We start from the raw sequence: 18,795 nt of genomic DNA, 5'->3' as shown, positions 1-18,795 counted from the left end.
GACCGCACGCGGTCACCTGACCCGGAAGAGGCTGGCCGGGCTCGCAGGTGTGGGTAACCGAGGCCTGGCCTCGGAACCTTTGGCCTGTTCTTACCGTTTGTGTTTAAAAGTCTTAGGGTTTTCCGCTCACCGGCTGGTCCCCCGAGCAATCGTATGGATTAAGGGTTCACTGAGAGCCAGGCGCTTTATTTATTCTGCCCAGCAACCCTATAGAAGCTGGTACAATTATTAGTCTCGTTTACAGGTGACAGGAGACCCTTCAATCGGTTGTCAACAAATAATTATTGAGCTCCTTCGTAGGGCTGCCAGATAAAATAGAGGAAACCCAGTTAAATTTGAATTTCAGATAAATAACCGTGTAATAAGAATGTCCCAAATACTGTACTATATATTTACACTAAAAAAGGATTTGTTAATTATCTGAAAATCAAATTTAATTGAGCATCTTGTATTTTTATTTGCTGGCAACGCTATGCCTACTATTTGCCAGGCACTGTTCTAGGCTCTAGAAGCACAAAAATCCTAGCCTTTGTGGAGCATCTATTCTTGTGACATAAGGCAAAAGTAGAAGAGCTTCAGAACTCCTGCTTGGGTTCATAAAATGCCCCACCGCACCAAACCAACCCCCATTGCTTTAATCCACAGAGGACGTAGAACTTCATGAATTAGCGAAAACATTTTATATCGACATCCTTTACTGATGGTCTAAACCCTCAGCTTTTTTTTTTTTTTTTTTAATCCCTATATAAAGATGACCAGTAAGGGGATCTTAACCCTTGACTTGGTGTTGTCAGCACCACGCTCTCCCAAGTGAGCCATGGGCCGGCCCTATATATTTTTTAATTCAATTTTATTTATATTTATTTTTGAGTGGTACAGTGAATTGCTTCAATCCATGCATATCTTGCACAATGATTCATTTAGGGTAGATAGCATAATTTGTCCCCATTAGTTCACCCCTTATCTTCCCCCCACCCCCATCCCTCCCAGCCTCTGGTAACCATTATTCTATTCCCTACTTTTTTTTTTTTTTAACACACAAAGATTAATACCCTGATTGCCAAAAAGAACTCTTAAAAATGAATTAGAAAAATCTAAGCTGAAATTTGGTAAAGAACATGAGCAGATAAGTCACATACCCAAAAAATGCATGTAGTTAATAAGTATCTTCTAGGATATAGGTGGGGGGGGTCCGCGGGGGGGGGGGGCCGCCCTCAGGATCCCCGGTACTGGGCTGGCTCCATTGCTGGCCGGGATGTATGGGGCGAGGAGGGGGCCGGGGCCCATATCTGTCTCCCAGGACCCTCTGGGCATCAGGCTGGCTTCCCTTGCTGGCCTAGATGTCCGGACCCTCAGCTTTTTTGAAGATTGAAAGAAGGCTCAACTTTTCATCTTTAATCATCATGAATTAAAATTAATATGACAAGGGCTCAGACCCCTGTACTGGCCAGCTGCCAAAAAAATAAATAAATAATAAAGTTAATACAAATCACTTAACTAGCTTTGAGGACTGTGTACTAATTAATCTATTGTTTTTGGTTCTTCAAATTACTATGGATCCTATCATGCATACAAATTAAATTAAACTGGTTGAATACTTAGTGTCTCTTTTTTTTTTCCTGCAGCTGAGCAGTATGGGAATGTGACCCTTTGACCTTGGTGTTACAAGGCTGCGCTGTAACCAACTGAGCTAACCGGCCAGCTTTACTTTTCCTATTCTCATTCCAAATCCAGGAGATTGACTTTCAAGGAGCTATAGCCCCCTCTTAATACTTTAAACCCTATATTAATCCCATACATAAAACTACTAAAACTTCTGTAATTCCATTGATGAGAGTTTTACTAATCCTATTCTAGAGGCATTAGGGAAGGCTTCCTTGATTTAGCGACATTTGAGTAGGTGTTCACCAAATGGGAGAAAGGCCTAGGCAAAGAGCATGCGCTGTGCCGTAAAGGAGTAAAAGCTCAAGTATTTGTCATGGCCTATAAGGCCCTGCATGATCCCTCCCACACCTCCCCGTTGTTTCTCTCCTCTCATCTCCCACTACTGCTCCCCTCAGTACCCTGCTGCAGCCACTCTGGCCAGGGCCTTTGGACTTGCTTTTCTCTCTACCTGGAAAGCTTATTCCTCATACAGTAGAAGGCTCACCCCTCACCTCTTTTGGCTGTTTATCAACTTTCTCTCAGTGAAGTCTTTCATAATCACCCTATCTAAAATTATAACTTTAGGGCCAGCCCGTGGCTCACTCGGGAGGGTGCGGTGCTGATAACACCAAGGCCCCGGGTTCGGATCCCATATAGGGGTGGCCGGTTAGTTCATTGGGTGAGCGTGGTGCTGACAACACGAAGTCAAAGATTAAGATCCCCTTATTGGTCATCTTTTTGATCTTAATCTTTGACTTCGTGTTGTCAGCACCACGCTCACCCAATGAACTAACCGGCCACCCCTATATGGGATCCGAACCCGGGGCCTTGGTGTTATCAGCACCGCACCCTCCCGAGTGAGCCACGGGCCGGCCCATTGGTCATTTTTTTTAGAAAAAATAAATAAAATAAAATAAAATTATTACTTATCTCTTCCTTCCATTCCCACCAGCCCACTTCCTGCTTTATTTTTTTCTCCATATTTCCTTCAGACTGATCACTATCTTACTTTTGTAAGAGTATATGTACGTATACATGTATATTTACCATTACAAGAATTACGAAGACAGGAACTATATTCTCAGCTCCTAAAACAGTGCCTGGTCCATAGGAGCCCTCTTTAAATAACTTGCGCATAAATAGATTTCATCAATATTTATTGAGCACCAAACTCATTGCTGTAGATCCTACAGCATAGGAGATTTTATTAAAAGACACATAAAAAGTCTGAAATATGTCATCACAAAAGTGCCTTCAAAAAAGTTAAAAAGCAGTGCTCACTTCGGCAGCACACATACTAAAATTAGAACGACACAGAGAAGATTAGCATGGCCCCTGCACAAGGATGACAAACAAATTCATGAAGCATTCCATATTTTTTTTTAAAAAAGTTAAAAAGTAAATTGAAAAGTTCATTGAAAAGACCCCTAAAACATAGTCCCTGACTTTCAACCTGTTTAAAGAAATAAGACACAATTAACAACATTACACGGCAGAAATAATAACTGCTCATAGAGTGATAAGAACTGAAATATCTTGGGCCGAGCCCATGGCACACTCGGGAGAGTGCGGCTCTGGGAGTGCAGCAGCGCTCCCGCCGTGGGTTCAGATCCTATATAGGAATGGCCGGTGCGCTCACTGGCTGAGCACGGTGTGGGCAACACCACACCAAGGGTTGCGATCCCCTTGCCAGTCGCGGAAAAGACAAAAAAAAAAAAGAACTGAAATATCTTAAGTGGGGTGAGAAAAGAGTTCAAATCTGTCCCTGCAAAGAAAATCTGACTTGGAAAATCAAGGATGGTTTACAGAAGAGGGAACAATTGAGCCGCTTGTTAGAGACCAAGCACAGCAGAATTTTCAGGTAGAAGAAAAAACACGGGCAAAAGTAGAAAAAGTCTAGGGACACTTCCAGGAAAGTCCAGAGGAATTCTAGGGATACTTATTGATTTTGAATAGTGTTTCTTCTGCATTGAGTTTTTCTCTCCTCCAGCCCACTGTTGAAGAGGAATATAGTTTCATAGCCTCTACATTTTCCAGCCCTGGAAGTGAACTCAGATCTTTGCTGGCACAGAAAAAAAGACCTTTTCCTTTCATAAAGGCCTCACATGTAAAAGTTGACACTATCTCCAAATGCATTCGTTATACACTGAGTATATACTCCATGTGTTTGAAAGTATTTAACAACAACAACAAAAAAGAAAGTATTTAACAAGTTCTTTGCCTTTAAAGAAAACAGGACCTTCAAAAAAATTGTCTCAGGGGCTCACTTTACCTCTGAGAGACTCTCCCCAGACGTCCTGTGCTACACACAGGCACTACCCTCAATTGCTTGAACACTCTTTGGACTTTCACACCTCAGTACCTTTGCCCTGGTGGTCCTTCAAGATCCAACTCCAAATCTGTAAACCTTGAAGATGCCAAGCCTTGAAGAACCTAGACACCAGAAAATATCATTTTGTTCATAGCTGTTATATCAGCCAACCCATGGTGGTATAAATTAGCTCTCAACACGTTTATTAAATAAATGGAAGTCCTTCTAAGCCTTTGAGGGGCTTGGAAACTGTTATAGGGAACAGTTGACTGTCAGAAAAGCAATTAAAATATTACAAAAAACAGTAAAAAGCCTACAAAGTGTCAAGAAATTCTTTGTATTAATAATTATTCTTAGTGTCTACTAGAAAATAAATAGCTCAATGCCTGACCTTCTTTTCCTAACTATTCCCCTAAATCAGTGGTTTTCAAAGAGTAGTGCCCAGGTCAGCATCATCGGCATCGCTTGGAACTTCTTTGGAAATGCAAATTAAATTTGGAAATGCAAATTTTCAGGTCCTGACCAGACCTACTGACTCAGAAACTGAGGATGAGACCCAGTTATCTGTTTTCACAAGCTCTCCAGGGTGATTCTGATGCATGTTCAAGTTTAAGGATCATTGACCTAGATCATTGTTTATTCTAGGTTTTACAATGATCCTTGCCAACTTCAATAAACCTCCTTTATTATAAAGCCCAGTTCCGGGCCGGCCCGTGGCTCACTCGGTAGAGTTCGGTGCTGATAACACCAAGGCCCCGGGTTCGGATCCCATATAGGGATGGCCGGTTCGCTCACTGGCTGAGCGTGGTGCTGACAACACCAAGTCAAGGGTTAAGATCCCCTTACCGGTCATCTTTTAAATAAATAAAGCCCAGTTCCCACATCTTCCCTCAATTTTTAGATCAACATGGGCAATCAACTGGAGAAGAAATGAGAGACAGGAACAGACGTGTTGAGGAAATTATATTTTCTGAGCGAGAGAGAAAAACTCGATTAGAGTAATGGGAATGGATGTGGAAGGGATCCAGAAACCCCAAACATTTCAGAGTGGCGTCAACAAAGTTTAGTGAGAGCAGTACTGGCTGAGAGTGAGGGTGGAGATGAGGATGACTTCAGAGATTCCTACCTTGAATGCTTTTGTTGGTTGGTAATGCCTTTAATAAAAATAGGAACTCTAACAGGTATAGAAAGTTTGAGGGGGACAGATAATTATCTCAGCTTTAACCTTCTTTCTGAGTGAAGATGCCAGTTTTCTTTTCTTTCTTTTTTTTTTTTAAGTTGACTGGTAAGGGGATCCTAACCCTCGACTTGGTGTTGTCAGCACCAAGCTCTCCCAAGTGAGCTAACCAGCCATCCCTATATAGGGATCCGAACCCGTGGCCTTGGTGTTATCAGCACCACACTCTCCCAAATGAGCCACAGGCCGGCCCTGAAGATGCCAGTTTTCAGATAAACGTTCCCTAAAAAGTCAGGCTGGGGAATAAGACAGGGATTGGACATATAGATTTGGGAGGCGTGCTTATAATGTGATAATTGAAGACTTGAAAACAGTATTGCTGAAGGAGAAAACTTAGATAAACAAAGGGACTGAGACAGTTCTTTGGAGGGCACTGTGTTTGCAAGATAGGAAGAACAGACTCCAATGGAGAAGGACGAGAAGAAATCAGAGAGGCAGGGAGACCAGGATTACGAAGAATCACCAAAGTCAGGCAAGGAGAGACATTCCAGAAAGAGCAGATGGTCAGTAATGTCAAATTCTGCAAACAATCTGAGAAGGCTAGAGATAAAACCCCCCAAAATTATTTGATAAACTAGAAAATTAGAAATAGTATTCAACCATGCTGTTTTAGGGCAAGTAGCACAGGTAGGCTCTAGAGGTTGAAGAGACTGAGTGGTAAGAAAGGTTGAGGCAGAAAAATGGATTTGGGTAACTGCTAAAGGGGACCATCAGGGCACTGAGGGATTTTTGAGGTAGGGCAGATAAATTACAACTGAGGGATAAGATTGAACACCTGATGAAGGGGTTTGGATGAAGATGGATGACTGAAGACTCAAGTCAACATTCAGCCAAAATTTGCCAGCATGTAACAATAGGCCAGATCTTATAATTATGAAATCTCAGATGCGAAGGTAAATTTAGAAGTCATTCAATATCTCTAACGTTTGATTCAGCAAGAAATTACTTGCTAGCCTTGCTTTGGGAGGTGGGATAAGGATAGTAAGATAAATAAGACATAGCCCCTGACCCCAAGTTGCTCACAATGAAGTGGAGATACATAAGCAGCGGTCGGTAAAGCATAAGCGATAAGTGGTTCTGAGTCAGTTTGTCTGGGTGTTACCTTGTTACCACCTCTTACTGGACACTCCAGCTGGGCCCAGTGGCCTTAAGTAGCTATCACCTGCTGTAAAGTATCTGTCCCATAGGGTTGTTGTGATCATTAAGTTAGGTGATCTGTGTTGACTGACTTTTCACCACTCTTTGTTTTTGTTTCCTTTTTGGGGGGCGGCTGCCCGGTTACAGGGATTGAACCCCCAATCTTTGTATCATCCGCACTACGTTCTAATCAACTGAGCTAAACGGCCAGCCCTCTATGGGCTGACTTTCTTTTTTTTTTTTTTTTTAAAAAGATGACTGGTAAGGGGTCATCTTTTAACCCTTGACTTGGTGTTGTCAGCACCACGCTCACCCAGTGAGCTAACCGGCCATCCCTATATGGGATCCGAACCCGTGGCCTTGGTGTTATCAGCACCGAACTCTCCCGAGTGAGCCCGGGCCGGCCCCTGGGCTGACTTTCAACCATGAGGATTTTACATTTACAAGTAAAGAAGGTACTTAAAAAAAAAAAAAAAAGGGCCGGCCCGTGGCTCACTTGGGAGAGTGCGGTGCTGACAACACCAAATCAAGGGTTAAGATCCCCTTACCGGTCAGCTTTTTTTTTAAAAAAAAGAAAGTACTAAGGAGTGGATGCTGAAGCAGACATCCTCAGGTGTTCACCCCTCCCACCCCGAAGTTGACCCCACCCACACCTGCCTGGCCGGACTAGCTGTATCGTTGAGCATGCGCACGGGTAGCCCTGAGCCAGGATATGCAGACACCGCCGCCAGGTGGCTCCGCTAAGTTGTGGCTGCTCTTCCGTGTTCCCAGGGGCCTGTATTGGGACGTAGGGGCGGGCACAAGCTCCGTGCGCATGCGCGCGCCGTGCTCGTCAGGCCGAGATGGCGCCAGTGGAGCACGTTGTGGCTGACGCCGGGGCTTTCTTGCGGGACGCTGCTCTGCAGGTACGAGGAGCTCTGGCCGAGAGGAGCGGGGTATGGGCTGGCGGCCACTGAGGGAGCGCGTGAGATCGGGCGGGCATTGCGTGGTGCGGACGAGTGTGACCTGGGCTCTCCTCGCAGGACATCGGGAAAAACATCTACACCATCCGGGAGGTGATCAGCGAGATTCGGGACAAGGCCACGCGCAGGAGGCTCGCCGTCCTGCCCTACGAGCTGCGGTTCAAGGAGCCCTTCCCGGAGTACGTGCGGTTGGGTGAGTGCCTCTGCCCCAGCATTGACGGGGAAGCTGGGGCCCAGGGTGCAGGCGGGACCCGGTTGGGTGCGAGCTGGGGTCTGGCTGCATTATCAGAGCAGTTGATAGAGACAGCATGTTCTAGGAGATCGTGGTGGAGGAGAGACTTGCTTGGTCCGGAGTCAGCCGGGCCTTGCCAGTAAGTAGCTGTGCGCTCTAGGGTGTATCACCTGGACTCTGGGCCTTTTCTCTTAAATGGGAATAATAATAGTACCTACCTCCGAGTTTGCTGTGAGCATTCAGTGAGGGATATGTCACTCAGCGTAGTGTCTTGCCCTTTGCAAGCACGCGGTAAATTTGTCTGGATTCAGGGCTGGCCGGTTATCTCAGTTGGTTAGAGCGCAGCCTTGTAACACCAAGATCACGGGTTCAAATCCCTGAACCCGGCCAGCCACCAAAAAAAAGGTGTTAGGATTCAAAATAGAAGAACCGGATATCTTATTCTCGTTCATTTCTTGTAAGTAGATTACTGTAGTGATTGTTTTGGATATTAGGACTTGCGTTAGACCTGGAAGAAAACTAAACAATTATTTCTTGGCTCAGGAGTCAGCGCTGTTCTCTTGATCTTGGGATCAAGACAAAGATATCCAGGAAAGGCCTTCAGTAGTTGCAAATGTTTTAGAGGTTAGAGGGTGACAGTGGAGATGTTGGTACCTCCACTGAAGTAGTTTGTGACTTCTGTTGCTTTCTCCACCGATTTTCTAGCTGTGTGATCCTTGCCAAGTTACTTAATCCTTCTAAGGAAATACTAATAGTACTTTACAGGATGAAGTGACTTAATGTAAAACTATTAACACAATACATAGTACATAGTAAGTGCACAATAAATTGTAGCTGCTGTTAATTAATATCTGTTTTTTAGGAAATGTGTGCTGTGTACTTACTGTTCCTAGTGTCAGTATAGCAGAAGATATCTTTCTGTTAATGTCAGAAAACTTTAAGTGTTTATTGTTGATGTCTCAGGAGAATAACAGTAGTAACAGCTGGCATTTACTGTATATGAAGCATAGACATCTTTTTTTTTTTTTCCAAATACGATTAATTTGTTATGGAGCAACCCAATATTTTTCTTTCATCATAGACTATAATAATTGGTTGGATTAATCTTCCATTCCATTTTGGAATCATCCATTCTATTATCTAGATTGTTATACTTAGAGAATTCTAGAACTGTGAGAAGAGAGCTTCTATTCTAAAATAATACCAAAGCTTTGATAAGGAACACTCGTCATGTAAAAATGTTGTACTAACTTTCAATGACTTTGTTTTGTTCCTTTACCTGACTTGATAAGGATGTTGCAGTAGACCTAACTGGCATGACTCTTGGTGGTAGAAAATACAGATTTCTACTATAAGTAGAAAAAGGTCAGAAGGTTTTTCAGAGGATATTGATCCTCTCTAGTTCTTTTGATACTTTCATTATGGTTATCGAAGGTCATAAGGCTTTTTGCCTGTAACTGACGTTGGAAATCTCTTGTTTACAGTGACTGAGTTTTCAAAGAAAACTGGAGATTATCCCAGCCTCTCGGCCACAGATATCCAAGTGCTGGCACTCACCTACCAGTTGGAAGCAGAGTTTGTTGGGGTGTCTCACTTAAAAAAAGAACCAGAAAAGGTAAATCGGGAGGGTTGAATCTTTTAAAAACTTTTTTATCATGGGAACTATCATACAGATATAAAATTAGAGGGAATAGTATAATGGACCCGGTGTTCCCATCATCCCACCTCCACAGTTATCTCACAGCTAATCTGTTTTTATCTATACTGACACACAGCACAGCTCAGACATCATATAGATAGATGTTTCTTGGAGTGTCTTTAAAAACAAAGACTCTTAACATAATAACATCAAAGCCATTATTACACCTAGATGAGATTAATAGTAATCACTAATCCCATCAAATATCCAGTCAGTGTTCGCAATATTCAGTTACTCAATTTAATTTTAATTTTATTTTCCTTTGTGTTTTTTTGGTGCCTGGCCGTACAAGACTATGCTCTAACCAACTGAGCTAACTGGCCAGCTCTATTTTTATTTATTTATGTAAAAAGATCTCAGTTGGGCCGGCCCGTGGCTCACTCGGTAGAGTGCGGTGCTGATAACACCAAGGCCGCGGGTTCGGATCCCATATAGGGATGGCCGGTTTGCTCACTAGCTGAGCGTGGTGCTGACAACACCAAGCCAAGGGTTGAGATCCCCTTACCGGTCATCTTTTTAAAAAAAAAAAAAAAAAAAAAAAAAAGATCTCTGTTGGCTTTGTTGTGATTCTAGAATTGGGCAACATGTTATTCCATAAGATAGAGTGTGTGTTCCCTATAAATTTTCTGAATAGTTTATTTGTTTGGATCAGGATCCAGATAAGTTTCATGCATTGCAATTAGCAAATGTACATCAGTCTCTTTTGATCTGTAGGTTCTTGGTAAAAGTCTAAAATGCTAAAATACAGATTTCTGCATGTTGCCATACTGTTTTTGGAGGGGGGAGGAAGTGGTGAAGGGAATAGAAATGGTTCTGTGTTCAGTGTACCTAGTAGCTGGTTTGTCATTTGGCATCCATCAACCCATGATTTCTAAAAGCCATTGTTTCCTACAGTTGTTTTAGCAACAGTTAGATGTTTTGTATCAAAAGCTTTAAAACAGCATATCTTTTAGCCAACAATTTCACTCTTAGGCATTTATCCTAAGGATATAACCAAAGATACTTCCAAGTTTTACAAATAATGATGTGCGTTACAGCTGTATTTATAATGACAAAAACCAAATATACGGAAATGATTATTTAGTGGTATTGAGACCACTTTAATATTGTCATTTTTTAAATATGTTTTTTCCAATATTTTAAACATTGGATATCTTTGATTTCAATAACTAAGGGGAAAACATTTTTGTTTTTTTGTTTCTTTAAAATTACTGTTCCTATGTTGAATTTTCAAACTTTATTACCTTTCTCAGGGCTGTCACTTTTTTTTTCCTTTTTTTTTTTTTTTTTAAGGCTAAAGTGAGCTCATCAATTCAGCACCCAGAAACTCCTCTACACATTTCTGGTTTTCATCTGCCCTCCAAGGTAATTCCTTAGACCAGCCAGGCTCTTCATGCTTTGTTCTGCAACTTGTCACTTCTCCACAAGGTGTCTGTTGACAGTGAACCACATTCACCTGGACTGATACATAGTTTGTCCAGCACTCTCTGATCTGACTTGTATGTCATATGTGATTTCATCTGTAACCCTCTCAGTATTTAGGTTTTTAAATTATTATTATTTCTTTTAATCTTAGCCTACACCCCCACAAAAAACGGTAGATCATGGACACCCAGCAAGTGAGCCTGAGAACCTAGAATTCAGTTCCTTTATGTTCTGGAGAAACCCTCTGCCTAATATTGATTGTGAACTACAGGAGCTGCTGGTAAGGACCTGACTTAGGCTCTCCTCCTGATGAGAACAAAGTAGTTTCTTCCCACTGCTCCTGTGGCCTTGGGAGCTTGTGAATTCTTTTGATGTTTCAGTTTGACAGAGGTAAGGATGTTCCAAGTGAGGAAGAGGAAGAAAATGGATTTGAAGAAAGAAAAGACGAGGACAGTGATGATGACGGGGGTGGGTGGATAACCCCCAGCAACATCAGGCAGATCCAGGAGGAGCTGGAGCAGTGTGACGTACCGAAGGATGTGCGGGTCGGCTGTGTGACCACAGACTTTGCCATGCAGGTGGGTGGGCTGGGCACGGGCTAGCCCTGGGCTCTTTGTCATTCAGGTCATCGGCAATGGTCCTGCGTAGGTTTGGGGATGTGTACAGAGCTGCTGTTGTGTAATGCTTCTTTTTCTGGTTCTGAAAACTACCTGTGCTCTTTGGTAAGTTTGATGTTTTCATGATCTGTTGATGCCTTTCTTTCAGTGTATAGAAGTTCTATGCTCAGAAGGTAGAGAGGGTTTCCAGCCCAGAAATGACTGTATTTGCTCCTGACAAAATAAGGGTCTCTGTTGAGAGAGATTGCTAATGACAGGTCTTGGTGAAATAATGAGCACAGATCCCAGTACTTGGGATTAGGGAGAAACATGGGTCACTGTCCTTGTTTACATGTTTTGGGAGGGATCCCAAGCTGACTTTGCTTAGCAAAAAAAGCCAAGGACTATGAGCTAAACCGGGGTTTCTGAAGTTCTCTTAACTGTGATTACAAACTTAAAAGGAAATTCAGTTCAGTTCTTGTGGGTTGTAGAACGTTCTGCTGCAGATGGGGCTGCACGTGCTGGCGGTGAACGGCATGCTGATCCGCGAGGCCCGCAACTACATCTTGCGCTGCCATGGCTGTTTCAAGTACGTAGCTGATAATCTGGACCCAGTGCCCATCTGTTAAACACTCTTTTTCTATCCCTTCTACAAAATTCTTGGAAGAGAATCCTGCCTTATGTACACATATTCCTTCTACGTCGTCATTGCTATGTGGCCTAGGTGCTGCCTCCACAAGGGTACCAAAAGCCCTGGGACAGAGGTCGCCAGTGACTTCCCATCTAATCTCAGTGGCATTAGGGTTAAGTATGTGGGTTCTGGAACAAAGAACCCTCATTCTTCAGAGATAGATACTGAAGTGTGTTTGGAGAGAATGGTATCTGGCATTTACTGTGAAATAATACACAAGCAGAAACAGTGGCTGGGAGTAGAGATGAAACAAGGTTGGCCATAGATTAACAGTTGTTGAACCAGGATGATGGGTCCAAGGGGGGGCTTATTGTGCTCTTCTGTCTACTTTATGCTTGAAATTTTCTGTTTGTTTAAAAAAAAAAAGTGAATCTGGATTCAGAGTACATGGGTTCAAATCCAGATTCTATCTCCTACTATCTGTTCAGTTTTGCAGAAGTTGAACAGATTCTCCTTATCTGGGCTTCAGATTCTCCTTAAAATTGAAAGTGTTGTGAGGAACTAGAAGTAAATCAGATGAAGGACTTAGCACAGTATCTGGCACAAAGGTTATAGTCTGTTCCCATGAACCATTAGTTTATTGACCACTCCCTTCTCCCATTTCTTTCCTGACTCTTGAATTGGCTCTTCTTGGGGTGGGGGCTTGAATTCTGTGGGGAGGTCTCTGGGATCCTGGAGACCCTCGGGTTAGAGTGGAAGAGACTACACTGTGGCCTTGCTATTGAAGTGTGGCCCGGAGGACTCCTGGCGTGGCTTCTGGCCACTCCACAGTCTCAGTCTGGATTTGGTGGTCATCTCGTAGATCAGCTGGTAGAGCCCCTGATTGTGGAGGCCTGGGTGGAACATTTCTGAAGCATCGAGGTGTCCCTCACTGGGTCCCCAGAGCTGTTCCACTGAGGGTGGTGTTGCCTGGATGGAGCCTTGTTCCCTTGAAGGCTTAAAAATAACCAAGTCACTCCTGGCTTAGGGCCCAGGTTTGCCACCATCTTCTGCAGTTCTGCCAGTGACTGGATTAGCCATTCCTCAAAGCTGCCTCTGCATGCTTCTGAACCTTAATGTAATTTTTCTTTTGCCTAGTGCTGAAATGTACTGGGCTCATGACAGTAAAGCTCCTTGCTTCATAAAATCTCATTTCCCCCATTGTCCTTTGTTAAGAAGCCTTAAGCTCCCTTAAGTTCTAAGAACACACATTCTTAGAAAAGCTTGGAAATGTTCTCCATTCTTGTGAGATTAGTCCCAATGACTGGTCAGTTTCTTGTCAAGATTAAATAGTTCCCAACACCTGTTTAGAGGCACTTAGTCACTCTCAGGAGACTTGTGGGTAAAGGATTTGGCTTCTCCAGCCATTTCATGCACCTCTTGTCTCCTGACCATTGGGAATTGATGGAGAACTCCCAGAGGACAGGGACCAGGGCTACTGCTTGGCACTTGACAGCAGCAGCTTTTTCCTGTCCAACATCCACCACATGGGCTTGCAGAGATAGGAGGGAATCAAGGCCTTGGGCTGCCCTCAACACCCACGCCCAGTTCAGCCGTGGCAGCTTTCATAGCATTGCCTGTCTAATTCATTAGTAAATTATTGCTACCTCCAGAGCCGCCTCCTGGGTTAACACCCAGACAGACATTTGGGAACACGGTAGGCAGAACCATGATAATATACCCCTTGAGGAGGTACAGTGATGTTAAGAGCATTGGTTCAGGAGCTGGACAGCCTGGGTTTATCTGCCACGTGCTAGCTGTGTGACCTTGAGCAAGCTCCCTCCACTTGCCCCCGTTGCCCATCTTCAAAACGCAGATAGTACCAGCCTCACAGGACTGTTTTGATGTTAAACTTGTAGAACCATGCCTGGCAGTAAGAGCTTGATATTAAAATACAACGCCCTGCTCCTTTCCCACACTCACTTATTTGCTCCTGGCTCACCTTTTCCCTGGCTGGAGGGCCACAGCAGTCTGCTTATGTCTTATCTTCAGTGAGGCCGGCCACCTTTGTCTTCATTAAGTGTGTAATGCAGTTCAGTTTTCCCCATCACTGGTCCCTTCCTCCTCTCCTGAGGCCTGTGACTTGCTTGTGCCCTGGGGCTGGCATTCGCTGCTTGTGGCTACAAGACAGAGCATCTCCTTTTGTGTCCTCAGGACAACATCTGACATGAGCCGAGTGTTCTGTTCACATTGTGGGAACAAGACCCTGAAAAAGGTGTCTGTGACCATCAGCGGTGACGGCACCCTGCATATGCACCTCTCCCGCAACCCCAAGGTGCTGAATCCACGAGGCCTCCGGGTGAGTGTGGCACATCTCCCGTTCCCCTGACATCACCAGAATTGAAGAGAGAGGACAAAATCAAACCTAGGCTAGCCATTTCTATAAGAATACAGGATTGAGAAAGCCTGCAACTGAGGTACCAAGACAGATGGGGGAGAGTGTAGACAAAGCCTCCTTGTGAGTTTCCTGAGGTGTCTGCAATCTAATGAGAAATGATCAGTAATTCCAGGCAGCAAATGCTAAGGGCTGCGTGGTGGGGGGATCGCCAGGGGCGAGATCACCAGCATCTGGTGGAGGTTAGATTTGCGCAGGAGAGTGAAGGATGGGCAGGTCCGTGAACCAGAGGGGAAGGTCTCGGCACAGAGGAGAAGCCTGGCTGGATACGCAGCAGCTGCAGATTTGTCCCAAGGAGCCGAGTGAGAGGACTGAGGGACAAATGAGCCTGAGAATGTAGCCAACCTGGCACTGACTTCTCCAAGTGGCAAATGTGCCGCTAATGCATGAGAAGAAATTCCTTTTTAACTTTCTATTTTAAAATAATTTTAGATTTATAGAAAAGTTGCAAAAATAGTACAAAGAATTCCCATTTATCCTTCACCTGGATTTCCCAGTGTTAATCTATTACCACACTTGCTTCATCATCATGTGTGTATGTGTATGTATAGTATTTTTCTTTTTTCTGAACACATTTTTTTTTCTGAACCATTTGAGAGTAAGTTGTACACATATGCCCTTTTCCCTAGAACAAGGACTTTCTCTTATGTAGCCACAGTATAATTATCAAAATCAAGAAATTAACATTGCAGGGCTGGCTGGTTAACTCAGTCAGGTATAGCATGGTGCTGATAACACCAAGGTCAAGGGTTCAGATCCCCATACCCTCCAGCTGCCAAAAAAAAAGATTAACATTGTTAACATTGCTGCAATACTACTGTCTATTCCGCAGACCCATATTTAAACTTTGCCAGTTCTGCACATTTCCCTTGTAGTGAAAGATTTTTTGGAGTCCACTTCTCAGTCTTCTTGTCTTTCATCACCTTGACGTTTTGAAGAGTACAAGCCAGTTTTTTTGTAGACTGTTCCTCAGCTTGTGTGTGTCCAGTTTTTCCTCATGATTAGGTTCAGACTGTGAATTTAGCAGGAACACCCCAGAAGTGACGTGTTGTATCTTCCTCAGTGCATTATATCAGAGGGTATGTGACAATTAGGTGTCTAGTTTCCTGGTGATAATAACTTTGATTACTTGGTTAAGGTAGTTTCTGCGAGATTTATCCACTATAAAGTCATTTGTAATTAATAATTGTAGAAAGATACTTTGGGACTGCATTACTCTGTTTTTTGTTTCTTGTAACAGAGTACCTGAAACTGGGTAGTTTAGAAAGAAAATGAAATTTATTTCTTACAGTTTTGGAGTCTGGGAATTTTGGGAGGTGCAGGAGGCACATATCATGAGGGCCTTCTTGGTGGGAACTCTGTACAGGGTCCTGTGGTGATGTAGCAATCACACGGGGAGCATGGCACTGTCTATTTTTGTGTGGTTTTTTGGTGGCTGGCCAGTAGGGGATCCGAACCCATGACCTTGGTGTTATAAGGCAGCTCAAGAACTCTTATTAACTTGCTCATTTGTTCTCTGTATAAAGCCACCAGTTCACACCCATGATAACCCGTTATTCCATGAATTGATTAATCCACTTAAGAGAGTATAGTCTTCACAAGCCAATCACCTCTTAAAGACCCTACCATTCAACACAGCCACATTGGGAATCAAACTCTGACCTGAGCTTGGGGGGACATTCAACCCATATCAGGGACTCTCTAAATATTCTCTTTCTCATTGAACTTTAACTCACTGGTTAAAGCTGACTGGGTCAGTTATTACAGTAATGGTCGCCAGTGGTGATTTTCTTATTTCCTCATTCCCTCTGTATTTATTACTTGGCATTCTACTGTAAAGAGGAACTTTCCTTTTATTCCCATTTATTTACATGAGTATGGTATCATGTGCTTTTATTTTAGTCTGTAGGCTGTGAACTGTTGTCATTATTTTGATGCTCAAATTGTTCCATGCTTGGCCAGTGGGAGCCCTTTTGAGCTGGCTCCTGTGTCCTTTTAACATGTCCCAATTATTTTTTGAACACTCTTACTTTCCAGCACAGGGAGATGTTCCCAGACTCTTGGGCCTTCCCTGCCCCTGCGCTAGAATCAGCCACTTCTCTCAGGAGCTCTGGTTCTTTTTTGTGGACACTGGTTTTTAGAAACAAAGATCTGGGCACTGGGTGTGGTCATAGTCCTGGGGTGTCCTTGCTCCTCTGCGCTCAATAAACATGGCACACGAGTATCTTGTATTCCTACATCTGTATTAAAAACCATGAGTTTATACTTTCAATTTCAACCCAACCCCACAGAGTGCATTCTAGCCCTCCCTCCTAGCAATTCATAACACCCTTAGTAACACTGTTTCCCATAATAGTTTACTTATCTGCTCAACCCTAGAGTATACGTTGTTTCAGAATTGCTAACCCATACTATGGCGGAAATGGTACTCGCTTACTGGAGTTCTGTGTCTGTGCAAATCTTTGGCTGAGGATATGTAGCCAAAGTACTGTCCAGTTTCTCATCTGTGAGTTGAGGTGAGAATCAAGTGGGGGGATGAGTGTCAGGTGCTTAGCACACACTAGGCCATCCATTACTGTCCCTTGTTGTCATTGGGATCTGCGAGGTCAGCTTTTCATTAACAGCACCGGGACATGTGTGACTGTTCTTCTAACAGCCTGGCCTCCTCTTTACAGTACTCACTTCCCACCCCCAAAGGGGGCAAATATGCCATCAACCCTCACCTGACCGAGGACCAGCGCTTCCCTCAGCTGAGACTCTCCCGAAAGGCCAGGCAGAAAACCAACGTGTTTGCCCCTGACTACATAGCCGGGATATCTCCCTTTGCAGAGAACGACATCTCCAGCAGGTCGGCCACCCTACAGGTCCGGGACAGTGCCCTGGGAGCTGGGAGGAGACGCTTGAATCCCAACGCTTCCAGGAAGAAGTTTGTGAAGAAAAGGTGAAGTGCAAGCTGCCGCAGGCAAACCAGCCGGCCTGCTGCTGCTCCTGTTGCTGCGGCTGCCGGGCTCTGCCTTGCCACTGTCCCAGCTGCTTGTCTCCAGAGCCGCCCGGATGGGAATAATAGCCCAGCTTCCCAGTGCTGCCTCGTGACTCACCGAGTGTTTGCTGGTGGAACTGGGCCATCCCTTGGCTTGTGAGCATCCAGAGCACTAGGACTCCTGCCATGTGCAGGGGAAGTTGATGAAAACAGAAAGAACAGTGCCCTGGAGCAAATGCCCAACCTCTGAAGAAGAGAATTTCCAAGTGATAATATTTTCCTAATGTGGTTGCAAGCTTCCGTGCATTTTTATTAAAGAGCCTCATTTTTGCTGCTTAGGTAATCTGAAGGCTAACACTTAAGCTGTATGTATGCCCAATATCAAGCATTTAGGTTTATCTTTTTTCCAGAGAATATAATAGGTATGTTACAATAAAACTAAGAACTACTATTTTCTTTTTATTTTTTTAACCTCTTTTGAAAAAAGTTCCAGTCAACTGTGGTTGGCATTTGGCCTCATTTGCTTTCTCTACACATGCACGCATGTACATGCACACACAGTATGCATCCTAGGAAAGGGGTGTTCTTTTACATAGCCACAGTTACAATGATCAAATTCAGGAAGTTTAACATTGATGCATTACTATTATCTAATATATAATAAGTACCGAAATCACTGCATGTCAATTTGTAGAGACCTTCCTTAATCTTTTTCAGCTGTCAAGACCTCCATTGTGAAAAGTTACCAACTCAAGCACTTAACCATACTATAGGCTCTGTGTCAAGTATTTAATCTACATTAGCCCGTTTAATCCATAGAACGTCACTATCACTGTGGTGTTGTTATCTCCAGCAGTCCTGGCTACCAGAAGTTGAATGACTTGCCCAAAGTCACATATCTTGTGAGTGGCCAAGCCAAGATTTCAACTTAGTCTTTTTGTGCTTTTAAGTAGCAAACGTACTAGCAGAGATTGTAGAAAGCAGGCTGAATGTTGTACCCTCCTCCTGCCCCTATCTTTGTGAAACTCATGTTCTTGAGTGTTAGCTGATAGGTTGACACCCACTGAGAGCCCAGGGAATTGGAGGAGAGGTGAGTAGTAGTCGCACCTGCCCTTTCCATTTCTCGTACTGTTGCATGGGACATACAGAAAGGTAGCAGGTGATGTAACAGACACCCAGCATTGTCAAGTCTTACCATCTTGCTTTGTTTGCTTCAAATTAATAAAACATTTCAGATACCAAGAATGTTTGGGTTGTGAAGAAAAATTGAACAACCCTTGCATTAAGGTAGGTGGAGAATGTGTGCTGTTGTAGATGATAAAGGTGGTGGCCACCGACCCCTACAGGTCGCTTTTGGAATTGCAGTGACCCCAACTACATAGGTTTTTCCCAAATGTTTCTCTGTATCCATTGGCATGATGGGAGGGAGGGATGGAAGTCCTATCAGGGCGACCCTTACTGACCCCAACAGCACAATTCTCTTCTACCTGATTTCTCTTGTGGCCAA

General features: G+C 43.8%; 1 protein-coding gene across 3 annotated transcripts; it reads left to right on the top strand.

Moving 5' to 3' along the window:
• The first annotated feature begins 7,162 nt into the window (after positions 1-7,162).
• On the top strand, positions 7,163-18,531 carry NOB1 (NIN1/RPN12 binding protein 1 homolog (S. cerevisiae)). Of its 3 annotated transcripts, XM_008567889.1 has the most exons (9): positions 7,163-7,234; positions 7,352-7,484; positions 9,008-9,138; positions 10,516-10,587; positions 10,799-10,927; positions 11,028-11,225; positions 11,735-11,832; positions 14,068-14,212; positions 16,984-18,531. In XM_008567889.1, the coding sequence occupies exons 1-9, from the start codon at positions 7,172-7,174 to the stop codon at positions 17,251-17,253; spliced, it is 1,239 nt and encodes a 412-aa protein (XP_008566111.1). In that variant the 5' UTR covers positions 7,163-7,171; the 3' UTR covers positions 17,254-18,531. The 3 variants fall into 3 exon arrangements, with proteins under 3 accessions (XP_008566111.1, XP_008566113.1, XP_008566112.1); XM_008567890.1 differs by lacking the exon at positions 7,163-7,234 and having other exon boundaries at positions 7,452-7,470; XM_008567891.1 differs by lacking the exons at positions 11,735-11,832; positions 14,068-14,212.
• The last annotated feature ends 264 nt before the right edge of the window (positions 18,532-18,795 follow it).

The sequence above is a fragment of the Galeopterus variegatus genome, unplaced genomic scaffold (genome assembly GCF_000696425.1).
Source record: "Galeopterus variegatus unplaced genomic scaffold, G_variegatus-3.0.2 Scaffold354, whole genome shotgun sequence".
Classification (NCBI taxonomy): Eukaryota; Metazoa; Chordata; class Mammalia; order Dermoptera; family Cynocephalidae; genus Galeopterus; species Galeopterus variegatus.
This window is presented reverse-complemented; position numbering and strand designations above follow the sequence as displayed.

What these genes read in the sequence shown, in the direction of transcription:
- NOB1 (XM_008567889.1), top strand. Translation starts at nt 7,172, where the DNA reads ATGGCGCCAGTGGAGCACGTTGTGGCTGACGCCGGGGCTTTCTTGCGG. An exon ending in CCACAGACTTTGCCATGCAG is followed by an intron (nt 11,226 to 11,734) that starts GTGGGTGGGCTG and finishes TGTGGGTTGTAG; the next exon opens with AACGTTCTGCTGCAGATGGG. An exon ending in CGCTGCCATGGCTGTTTCAA is followed by an intron (nt 11,833 to 14,067) that starts GTACGTAGCTGA and finishes TTGTGTCCTCAG; the next exon opens with GACAACATCTGACATGAGCC.